This window comes from Lucilia sericata, unplaced genomic scaffold, assembly GCF_015586225.1.
Source record: "Lucilia sericata isolate MDLA Ls3-8-SP2 unplaced genomic scaffold, ASM1558622v1 Contig002152F_arrow, whole genome shotgun sequence".
NCBI classification, from domain to species: Eukaryota; Metazoa; Arthropoda; class Insecta; order Diptera; family Calliphoridae; genus Lucilia; species Lucilia sericata.
The window spans coordinates 1,718-14,955 of record NW_023995993.1 but is presented as its reverse complement, the minus strand read 5'-3'; the positions used below and the strand labels follow the sequence as shown (position 1 = coordinate 14,955).

General features: G+C 31.8%; 1 protein-coding gene across 1 annotated transcript; it reads left to right on the top strand.

Moving 5' to 3' along the window:
• Positions 1-9,429: 9,429 nt before the first annotated feature.
• LOC119613488 (mucin-2-like) lies at positions 9,430-12,940 on the top strand (the record flags this gene model as incomplete). Its single annotated transcript, XM_037969515.1, is given in 5 exon segments — positions 9,430-9,577; positions 11,670-12,307; positions 12,309-12,451; positions 12,493-12,622; positions 12,840-12,940. Coding segments are annotated over 5 exon segments (1,067 nt in total), but the record flags the coding sequence as incomplete, so codon positions are not given.
• Positions 12,941-13,238: the final 298 nt, after the last annotated feature.

Below are 13,238 nucleotides of genomic sequence, written 5' to 3'. Positions count from 1 at the left end.
TATAGTACAGAACCACAAACAAATAAGCATGAGTATGAAATAATACAGTTGTCCCTAGATTTACATAGCTTAAAAATTTGTTTATTTAAATTACAATTTGTGTTGTCCTGCGAGTGATATCGGCATCCAGTTTTAAAATGAAATATTTATTTGGTGTTTATGTAATTTTGTAAAATAGAAAAATAAAAAATCTTTATAATGACCTTCTATTTTTCATAAACACCAACTGCGTAAATTAAGGGATTATTATACACAATGTTTCAAAACGCAAAAAAAAAATCAATCATACGCAACTAAACACACTTACATGAATGTCCACAAACAAAACGAACCCATTAACGTATGAGTATTGACATGGAAAATAAACCATATTCATACGCCCCAGTTCTATTTTCAATTATTTTTGCAAATTTATTTTTATCAATATGTAGATGTCTACATACATATGTATGTATGTGTGTATGCCTATTACTACACTTGATAAAGAAAATACAAAATATTTTACAAAAAATGAAAGCATACTTTATGGATTGATTTTTATTGAAAACAAAAATATTATTTTATTTTTGTTTTCAATAAAAACGCCATTGATCGATATACAATTAAATGCACAGATAAGAAAGTCTGTTATGGAGTAAACAACAGAAGAGTTTGAATATTAGTAAATATTTTTGTTTATCACTATAATTATGAGTATTGCAACATTCTGTAATAGAATTGTTAACATATTTATGTATATTTGTTTTTATTTGGTTTTTTGTCTCTTATGATAAGACAATTGTGTAAAAAAGGGCGCTCATCAGAAAAGACATTGATAAATATGACATTATACATTGAAAACAATGCATTATTTATTGATTTGGTTATAAATATTTCTATGTTTTTACTACTTTAACCAAGCCTTTGCTTTACAAACAGTCATTAGAGTAAACAAATTAATGAACAAAGGGCTAGAAATAAACAAAGTAAAATTCAAGGTTAACAAAATTGGATATATGTCATGTTACGATCGAATGCAATTTCAGTTCTGATCTAGTATTTGGTATATTCTAGTTATGTTCTGCTCAAGTTCTGTTCTAGTTCTGTTCTAGTTCTGTTCTAGTTCTGTTCTAGTTTCTGTTCTAGTTCTGTTCTAGTTCTGTTCTAGTTCTGTTCTAGTTCTGTTCTAGTTCTGTTCTAGTTCTGTTCTAGTTCTGTTCTAGTTCTGTTCTAGTTCTGTTCTAGTTCTGTTCTAGTTCTGTTCTAGTTCTGTTCTAGTTCTGTTCTAGTTCTGTTCTAGTTTTGTTCTAGTTCTGTTCTAGTTCTGTTCTAGTTCTGTTCTAGTTCTGTTCTATTCTGTTCTAGTTCTGTTCTAGTTCTGTTCTAGTTCTGTTCTAGTTCTGTTCTAGTTCTGTTCTAGTTCTGTTCTAGTTCTGTTCTAGTTCTGTTCTAGTTCCGTTCTAGTTCTGTTCTAGTTCTGTTCTAGTTCTGTTCTAGTTCTGTTCTAGTTCTGTTCTAGTTCTGTTCTAGTTCTGTTCTAGTTCTGTTCTAGTTCTGTTCTAGTTCTGTTCTAGTTCTGTTCTAGTTCTGTTCTAGTTCTGTTCTAGTTCTGTTCTAGTTCTGTTCTAGTTCTGTTCTGTTCTAGTTCTAGTTCTGTTCTAGTTCTGTTCTAGTTCTGTTCTAGTTCTGTTCTAGTTCTGTTCTAGTTCTGTTCTAGTTCTGTTCTAGTTCTGTTCTAGTTCTGTTCTAGTTCTGTTCTAGTTCTGTTCTAGTTCTGTTCTAGTTTTGTTCTAGTTCTGTTCTAGTTCTGTTCTAGTGCTGTTCTAGTTCTGTTCTAGTTCTGTTCTAGTTCTGTTCTAGTTCTGTTCTAGTTCTGTTCTAGTTCTGTTCTAGTTCTGTTCTAGTTCTGTTCTAGTTCTGTTCTAGTTCTGTTCTAGTTCTGTTCTAGTTTTGTTCTAGTTTTGTTCTAGTTTTGTTCTAGTTCTGTTCTAGTTCTGTTCTAGTTCTGTTCTAGTTCTGTTCTAGTTCTGTTCTAGTTCTGTTCTAGTTCTGTTCTAGTTCTGTTCTAGTTCTGTTCTAGTTTTGTTCTAGTTCTGTTCTAGTTCTGTTCTAGTTCTGTTCTAGTTCTGTTCTAGTTCTGTTCTAGTTTTGTTCTAGTTCTGTTCTAGTTCTGTTCTAGTTCTGTTCTAGTTCTGTTCTAGTTCTGTTCTAGTTCTGTTCTAGTTCTGTTCTAGTTATGTTCTAGTTCTGTTCTAGTTCTGTTCTAGTTCTGTTCTAGTTCTGTTCTAGTTCTGTTCTAGTTCTGTTCTAGTTCTGTTCTAGTTCTGTTCTAGTTCTGTTCTAGTTCTGTTCTAGTTCTGTTCTGTTCTAGTTCTGTTCTAGTTCTGTTCTAGTTCTGTTCTGTTCTGTTCTTCTAGTTCTGTTCTAGTTCTGTTCTAGTTCTGTTCTAGTTCTGTTCTAGTTCTGTTCTAGTTCTGTTCTAGTTCTGTTCTAGTTCTGTTCTAGTTCTGTTCTAGTTCTGTTCTAGTTCTGTTCTAGTTCTGTTCTAGTTCTGTTCTATTTCTGTTCTAGTTCTGTTCTAGTTCTGTTCTAGTTCTGTTCTAGTTCAATTCCAATACAATTCCAGTGGATACATTTCTTACTTTCTTAAGTACAGTTACTTTTAATGGGGCGAATGTAGACTTAGCAAAAATAATGCGTAGGTACTTGAGACTACTTTTTAGAAGATTATAGTCATAATTTAAAGCTATTAACACAAGATATAAAAATGTTATTATTTACTGAATTGACATTGAATTGACTGCACCTAATGCCGCTATCATCCAATATACCTAGAATGTGATACAAATAAAAAACTTTTTATAGCTCAAAGATAAACTGTAATATATAGAAATTTTCCCAATCGAATTCCTAGAATATATACATATTGAAAACAATATATCGGGTTGATTTTGAGGATCAAGTTGACTTTTTCAGATAAGAACGTAATATAAAAAATTTAATGTTATTTTATTGCGTACTTCCTTTATTGGAACCACACCTTGCAAGATAAAGTTCTTATTGTTTATTATATGACCATAACTACAATGTATAAAAATATGATTGATAATATTTTGCAATCAATTATATATTTTTGCAAATATAAGAGGGATATGAAATATACATTTTTGATTTTTTGGTCCACAATTTAATTATAACAAATTAAAATCCGGGCGAACACGCACACATTTCTAATACTCAAGGAATTTGCAACTTCGAACAACGTTTATTGTTCTTTTAACGATTCTGATTCATTTAACGCATACAAATATAAAATAAAAACAAATAAACATATATATAAATACTTATAATACATACATTATGAATGAATATTTCTTATCACTCTTGACTGACACTTTGGCCACTTAGTTTGGAAAAAAATTAAAAAAAGAAACTTTTTAATTTAAAGATAATAACTGGCCAATGCTACATACGACTGTAGCTGTAGTCCATTGGTTTTAAATTGTCTTTTTCTAGATCACTTCTCAGAAAACATTTCGAAATTATAATTCCCTGATAACATTTTTCAACTAGGTTGAGGTGTTTTATTTATAGTAATGTTTTAAAAGTTTGTCTGGGGTTTTTTAATGGCCTATTAAAAGAAGAGAGTTTTCACAAAGTAGGCATGAACAAAGCTGTAATAGATAGACTTATAATATTAGAACAATACTAGAACAGAACTAGAAAAACTAGAAAGAACTGGAACAGAACTAGAACAGAACTAGAACAAACTAGAACAGAACTAGAACAGAACTAGAACAGAACTAGAACAGAACTAGAACAGAACTAGAACAGAACTAGAACAGAACTAGAACAGAACTAGAACAGAACTAGAACAGAACTAGAACAGAACTAGAACAGAACTAGAACAGAACTAGAACAGAACTAGAACAGAACTAGAACAGAACTAGAACAGAACTAGAACAGAACTAGAACAGAACTAGAACAGAACTAGAACAGAACTAGAACGAACTAGACAGAACTAGAACAGAACTAGAACAGAACTAGAACAGAACTAGAACAGACTAGAACAGAACTAGAACAGAACTAGAACAGAACTAGAACAGAACTAGAACAGAACTAGAACAGAACTAGAACAGAACTAGAACAGAACTAGAACAGAACAAAACAGAACAGAACAAACTAGAACAGAACTAGAACAGAACTAGAACAGAACTAGAACAGAACTAGAACAGAACTAGAACAGAACTAGAACAGAACTAGAACAGAACTAGAACAGAACTAGAACACTAGAACAGAACTAGAACAGAACTAGAACAGAACTAGAACAGAACTAGAACAGAACTAGAACAGAACTAGAACAGAACTAGAACAGAACTAGAACAGAACTAGACAGAACTAGAACAGAACTAGAACAGAACTAGACAGAACTAGAACAGAACTAGAACAGAACTAGAACAACTAGAACAGAACTAGAACAGAACTAGAACAGAACTAGAACAGAACTAGAACAGACTAGAACGAACTAGAACAGAACTAGAACAGAACTAGAACAGAACTAGAACAGAACTAGAACAGAACTAGAACAGAACTAGAACAGAACTAGAACAGAACTAGAACAGAACTAGAACAGAACTAGAACAGAACTAGAACAGAACTAGAACAGAACTAGAACAGAACTAGAACAGAACTAGAACAGAACTAGAACAGAACTAGAACAGAACTAGAACAGAACTAGAACAGAACTAGAACAGAACTAGAACAGAACTAGAACAGAACTAGAACAGAACTAGAACAGAACTAGAACAGAACTAGAACAGAACTAGAACAGAACTAGAACAGAACTAGAACAGAACTAGAACAAACTAGGTGAACTAACTTCGCTTATGGTATTCAATTAAGGAAAGTGATTCATGTCTTCATTATGACCAATAGGTATAAATTAATAATTTTCTTGGCTAAATAATTTCCAATATCCCACGCATTTAATAATTGACTTGTAATCTTATCATTAAAGCAATGGATATTTTCAACACCATATTCTTAATATTTTATAAACTGCAATTTCTGTGAAATTATTGCAATTTTAAATTGTTCCAGCTGTGAACAGCAGATAAGATATTATTATGAAAAAAGAGTTCACATTTGTTGCTAAAAAGTAATAACAAAATAATTTTTATACTATATAGATAAATCTGGCTTGGCAATATCGGAGTTCTGATCTAAAAGTGGAAAAGACAAGTTTTAAATCTATCTCTTTCAACAGGTTCGTTCGTATAAATATCTATTGCGAACGAATCTATTTACTTATGTATGAATTCTATGTAATTATGGCCTTTAGTTTTATATCGGTTCAATATAATGTGATTGGCCTATGTCAATAATAAAACACGATAAGTAATAAGATAAATATGGCTAATATTTATTTAATGCAAACAATAATTGTTCTCAATTACTTAATTAAGTGGCTGATTTCAAGTGGCTGATTTCAGTAGCAGTATAAATAAGGACAAGTACACTATACACATGTTAGGGCGTCCTAAGCCAATTGGAACTTCGCTCCGGAACGACCCGAGTCATACTTGGCCAAAGATTTTCAACTCAGCGACAGCTATATCATCCGAAAGTTTTTTTTTCCTATGAAAGAACTACCAGCCACAGTTGAACTGTTGCAACAACAACTATATTAGGGATAATCGAAAAACTTTAGACTGCTTCTAATCCAAACTTTATACAAAGTATTCTTATCAATTGCAGATAGAGCACAAATAAATTTAAATTGACAAATTTTTGCTATTTTAATTATACCCTGCAGTTTTAAGACATAGAACTAACTATTTCAATCAACATCGATTGGACTAGTATCGATATTAAATTTTAAATATCATTAACAGATTTTGATAATAACAATAATACCAAAATATCTAAGCAAAATAATATTCTATTAAACTTTGTATGCATATGACTAAAATAAAATATATTTTACAATCTCGATATTTCTTATCATAAAAAAAAGTTAGACAAACTGTTTGCTAAACACCTTTTTAACACCTGACTACTCGCATTTCATAACAAAGCTACAAAACAAAAAAAAACATTGACTTGTGAATTAATAACATGAGATAATTTAAGTTACCATAATACCCATCCATCTAAATGTTTAAACATTAATGATGCTTATCAACTGTCAATTATTATAGTAGTTAAAAAATAAATTTTGCATTAATACACTTAATCACAATTTATATCGAAAATTTTACAATCACATTTCTTAACAAAAAGTTGCCTTTTAGAAATCTGGTCCATGTTCAAAGTTTAATGTATGACATTTTTAGAAAACGTTTGTTAGTTTTCTAAAAAAATAAACCAAACTGAACCAGAACTAAACTAAACTAGAACTAAACAAGAACTGAACTAGAACTGAACTAGAACTGAACTAGAACTGAACTAGAACTGAACTAGAACTGAACTAGAACTGAACTAGAACTGAACTAGAACTGAACTAGAACTGAACTAGAACTGAACTAGAACTGAACTAGAACTGAACTAGAACTGAACTAGAACTGAACTAGAACTAGAACTGAACTAGAACTGAACTAGAACTGAACTAGAACTGAACTAGAACTGAACTAGAACTGAACTAGAACTGAACTAGAACTGAACTAGAACTGAACTAGAACTGAACTAGAACTGAACTAGAACTGAAACTAGAACTAGAACTGAACTAGAACTGAACTAGAACTGAACTAGAACTGAACTAGAACTGAACTAGAACTGAACTAGAACTGAACTAGAACTGAACTAGAACTGAACTAGAAATGAACTAGAACTGAACTAGAACCGAACTAGAACTGAACTAGAACTGAACTAGAACTGAACTAGAACTGAACTAGAACTGAACTAACTAGACTGAACTAGAACTGAACTAGAACTGAATTAGAACTGAACTAGAACTGAACTAGAACTGAACTAGAACTGAACTAGAACTGAACTAGAACTGAACTAGAACTGAACTAGAACTGAACTAGAACTGAACTAGAACTGAACTAGAACTGAACTAGAACTGAACTAGAACTGACAGAATGAACTAGAACTGAACTAGAACTGAACTAGAACTGAACTAGAACTGAACTAGAACTGAACTAGAACTGAACTAGAACTGAACTAGAACTGAACTAGAACTGAACTAGAACTGAACTAGAACTGAACTAGAACTGAACTAGAACTGAACTAGAACTGAACTAGAACTGAACTAGAACTGAACTAGAACTGAACTAGAACTGAACTAGAACTGAACTAGAACTGAACTAGAACTGAACTAGAACTGAACTAGAACTGAACTAGAACTGAACTAGAACTGAACTAGAACTGAACTAGAACTGAACTGAGAACTGAACTGAACTAGAACTGAACTGAACTAGAACTGAACTAGAACTGAACTAGAACTGAACTAGAACTGAACTAGAACTGAACTAGAACTGAACTAGAACCGAACTAGAACTGAACTAGAACTGAACTAGAACTGAACTAGAACTGAACTAGAACTGAACTAGAACTGAACTAGAACTGAACTAGAACTGAACTAGAACTGAACTAGAACTGAACTAGAACTGAACTAGAACTGAACTAGAACTGAACTAGAACTGAACTAGAACTGAACTAGAACTGAACTAGAACTGAACTAGACTGAACTAGAAGTGAACTAGAACTGAACTAGAAGTGAACTAGAACTGAACTAGAACTGAACTAGAACTGAACTAGAACTGAACTAGAACTGAACTAGAACTGAACTAGAACTGAACTAGAACTGAACTAGAACTGAACTAGAACTGAACTAGAACTGAACTAGAACTGAACTAGAACTGAACTAGAACTGAACTAGAATGAACTAGAACTGAACTAGAACTGAACTAGAACTGAACAGAACTGAACTAGAACTGAACTAGAACTTGAACTAGAACTGAACTAGAACTGAACTAGAACTGAACTAGAACTGAACAGAACAGGAACTAGAACAGAATTGGAACAGAACAGAACAGAAACTAGACAGAACTAGAACAGAACTAGAACAAAACTAGAACAGAACTAGACAGAACTAGAACAGAAACTAGAACAGAACTAGAACAGAACTAGAACAGAACTAGAACAGAACTAGAACAGAACTAGAACAGAACTAGACACAGAACTAGAACAGAACTAGACAGAACTAGAAACAGAACTGAACAGAACTAGAACAGAAACTAGAACAGAACTAGAACAGAACTAGAACAGAACTAGAACAGAACTAGAACAGAACTAGAACAGAACAGAACTAGAACAGAAAAGAACAGAAGCGAACAGACTAGAACTCAATAAATAATATCGAAATTTTCAAAAAATATCAATAATAAATTGAAATATCTAGAATATTTATGACAAAGTTTATAAGTTTATTATTTAACAACAATTAAATAAAGTAAATATGACTCACAGGATGTAAGCTATTCATCACATGTAAGAGTATTATTACAACCCAGCAAAAACTTACATTAAAATGAAATGAGTTAAAAAGCTAATATGCGCTACTTACTCACTATTGCTTTTTAACTCAGAGTGATGATTTTGAAGACCTGTCTCGCTTACAGATTATTACTTAAATAAGTACTTATAAATTGGGAGTTAAACAAGTTTTTTGGTGTAAAGCAAAAACATAATACGAACCGATGTCTTGTGTTCGTAAGTCCGATTTCTTACACACAACTCCGCATCTTAGTTAATTTAATGGTTTTCACCTAGAAACACGCCATATGAATTGCAGACTATATTATTATAAAATAAAATAAAAATTACCCTTCATAATTATTATGATCTTTTTAAGTGATCTATTTATTAAAATTTCGTAGAATTTTTTAAAATAATGTTTTTTACAATTTAAAAAGAATTCTATTTTTATTAAATGTTATATCTTTTTTAATTGTTTAAAGCAAAGACTATATAAATTTGTATCAATTTAGCTAAAACGCAAACAAAGCCCTTGTCTTATCTAATAATTTTTTGGGTGATTTTTTCGCATATTTATTTAACTTTTTTTATTCCCCCGTTATACATATTTATTATATCGTTATAGAGATGTTGGCCATACAAGAAAAACAAACGAAATCAGTATTTTACACAAATTTTATCTCAAAAAAAAAACTATTAGCAATTGATAGGGGAAAAGCGGAGCAAGCCCTAACGCATATAACTCGCTTATAGTACAATCGCCTCGTTTGCTGTATAGAATCTATCGGAAATGCAAAAGAAATGATAAAAACCATTTGTTGTTAACAAATTAATTGTTAGTAATAATTTAAAAGCCGTGGCAATACGAACGTCTGTGCTCTTTATCGATATTGTCAAATTATTGTAGACAATTGTGGTGAAAAGATCGTTTAAAGAACGAAGATAAATACTCGTTAGAATAATAGACAAAAAATTTAAAAGTATTAAAGAATTTGCTAATACTTTTTAATATTTAAAAGAACATATTTTTTTAAAAACAAAATTAAGTAAAATATATAAAAAATGAAATTATTTTATATATTTTTACTAGCGGCACTGACAGTGACCCATTCCAAAGGTACGAAATTTGAATGGAAATTCAGTTTTGAAAACTGATTTTTTTTAAAAGATTAAACAAATGTCTGTGAATAAAAAAAATCTATAAAAGTTTTAATATGTGAATTCTAAATTAATAAACTTTTTAAATAAATTAAACAATATATTAAAAAATACAACAAAAACGTTCAAAATTTTAATAACATATGGAAAATATTAATAAAATAATTATAATATTATAAATCAGATTTTAATTAAAAAAATTAAATTAAAATCTCAGCATCAGGAAAAAGTACTTGAATTTTTTATTTACTTTTCATAAAATAAATATTCTAGAGAGAGTTTAATGGGAACTATTTCAGATCCTTTAATTACACAGACCAACCAAGATTGAGCAGAGCATAGTATGAATCTGGCCTCAGATCAGTTTATCGAAATATCATATTCTGAACACCTGATGCGATGGATTGAATTCTGTGTCCAGATTCAATTCCAGTGTTTGGTCTCTAGGTTTTGAATTTATTCAAATTTTTTTGATCTGTGTCATCTTGGAACTTGTGATAAACTGAACTAGAATGAACTAGAACAGAACTAGAACTGAACTAGAACTGAACTAGAACTGAACTAGAACTGAACTAGAACTGAACTAGAACTGAACTAGAACTGACTAGAACTTGAACTCGAACTGAACTAGAAACTGAACTAGAACTGAACTAGAACTGAACTAGAACTGAACTAGAACTGAACTAGAACTGAACTAGAAAAACTGACTAGAAAACTGACTGAACTGAACTGAACTAGAAACTGAACTAGAATAACTCGAACTGAATAGAACTGAACTAGAACTGAACTAGAAACTGAAACTAGAACTGAACCTAGAACTGAACTAGAACTGAACTAGAACTGAACTAGAACTGAACTAGAACTGAACTAGAACTGAACTACAACTGACAGAAACTGAACTAGAACTGAACTAGAACTGAACTAGAACTGAACTAGAACTGAACTAGAACTGAACTAGAACTGAACTAGAACTGAACTAGAACTGAACTAGAACTGAACTAGAACTGAACTAGAACTGACTAGAACCTGAACTAGACTGAACTACAACTGAACTAGGAACTGAACTAGAACTGAACTAGAACTGAACTAGAACTGAACTAGAACTGAACTAGAAAACTGAACTAGAACTGAACTAGAACGAACTAGAACTGAACTAGAACTGAACTAGAACTGAAACTAGAACTGAACTAGAACTGAACTAGAACTGAACTAGAACTGAACTAGAACTGAACTAGAACTGAACTAGAACTGAACTAGAACTGAACTAGAACTTGAACTAGAACTGAACTAGAACTGAACTAGAACTGAACTAGAACTGAACTAGAACTGAACTAGAACTGAACTAGAACAGAACTAGAACTGAACTAGAACTGAACTAGAACTGAACTAGAACTGAACTAGAACTTAACTAGAACTGAACTAGAACTGAACTAGAACTGAACTAGAACTTAACTAGAACTGAACTAGAACTGACTAGAACTGAACTAGAAACTGAACTAGAAACGAACTAGAAACTGAACTAGAACAGAACTAGAACTGAACTAGAACTGAACTAGAACCGAACTAGAACTGAACTAGAACTGAACTAGAAACTGAACTAGAACTGAACTAGAACTGAACTAGAACTGAACTAGAACTGAACTAGAACTGAACTAGAAACTGAACTAGAACTGAACTAGAAACTGAACTAGAACTAGAACTGAACTAGAATCTGAACTTAGAACTGAACTAGAACTGAATTAGAACTGAACTAGAACTAGAACTGTTCATTTTTCCAGTGTATTGCGAAATATAATAGACATTTTATTATTAAAAAAAATGTTAATGTAATAAAACAAAGATATCAATAAAATTAAGATAAAATCAAAGTCATGTTGCTTCTTGTTATAGATTTTTATAAATTTTTCATTTCAAATGAATCATTTTAATTATGTTTGTAATTAAAAACATATATTTTGTCTCAATAAAACTATTCAACGAAATTTGAAACTAAAAAATAATAATTTTAAAATTAGGAACTATAGAACTAAATAAGATTAATTTATTTTTAGCTGAAATTTTACAATGTTACGTTTGCGATGGCGACGATTGCTCCGATATTTCAAAAATGACCAAAGAATCTTGTGGACCTGAGGAAATAACAACACCAGAACCTGAGCCAGTATCAACAACGGAATCAACAAGTGGAACGGAAACTACCGAATCACATGATACAACAACTGAATCAGGTTCAGGAGAACCGGAAACAACAACGGAATCTGGCGAAACAGCATCGACTACAGAAAGTCCTGAATCAACAACAGGCTCAGGCGCAACAACGACTACTGAATCTGCAGCACCAACAACAACAATTGCTCCAGAAACGACAACAATTGGAAGTGAAACAACATCGGAAGCTAGTCCTGAAATAACAACTACTAGTGCTCCGGAAACAACCACTTCAGGATCTGTTACAACAACTAATACACCTGAATCAACATCAACTGGTGCTACAGAAACGACAACTAATACACCTGAATCAACAACAACTGGTACTCCAGAAACAACAACTTTAGAAACTATTACTACAACTAACACACCTGAATCAACAACAACTGGTGCTCCAGAAACAACAACTTCACAACCCGAAACAACAAGCATTAAACCCGAATCTACAACTATTAAAGATCCGATAACAACGACTTTGGGGGACAGTTGAGCCAGAATCGACTACTGTTGACGATCCGGTAACAGCACCATCTACAGTTCAACCCGAAACAACAACTGTTTCAGCACCAGAAACCCCAACCTCAGGTCCTGCACAACAACACCATTGCAACCGAAACTACAATTGGTAATTCTCCTTTAACCAACAACTGTAAAATCCGAATTGACTACCAACGAACCAGAAACAACAACCGTTTCCTCACCAGTAACCACAACTGCAGATTCTACAACAACAACCAATACAGCCGAAACAAAACTGTTAATACCAAATCAAAACGTTCAATTTCTCCATCAGCTATATTACTAAACAATTATCGTCGTATTTCCCGTAGTCGTCGCGATACCAGCGAATCGGCTATAGCTGTTACTCTGTGGAATATAAAGGTTAGTTTCAAGTTAAATCAAATCATCAAAAGTTCGGATTTATTATCTTTCTCTACTAAAGATTTAATTGATTTTACAAATAAATTAATTACTATTATTATTATTTTTCCTTCAACAGACAATGATAAACCAAACTGAAAAAGGGCTGTGTTGCCATACCAACTGAAAAATCTGCCTGTGAAGTGGTTGCTGATAAGGTCGGCGAAGAGAACATGATTAAGACTCATGCAAAGTTTTGCATGAATAATTTATGCAATTCCATTCCATGTCTGCAGTTTTTTCCATTTTAACACTATTCTGGCCATATCGTTAAATTTTTAATGTGAGTTTATATATTTGTATAATATTTTTTAAATAATTAGTTGTATATGAATGTGGAAAAATAAATAATTAGAATACAACAATACTAAATTATTCCTTTTATTTCACAACAAAAATCAATATTTTGAGTGAAACTTAAAAGTCCATTTTCTGGCTAAACTAGAGGCGCTACGACAAAAAAGAAAGAAATCTGTGGCATCACTTCAATT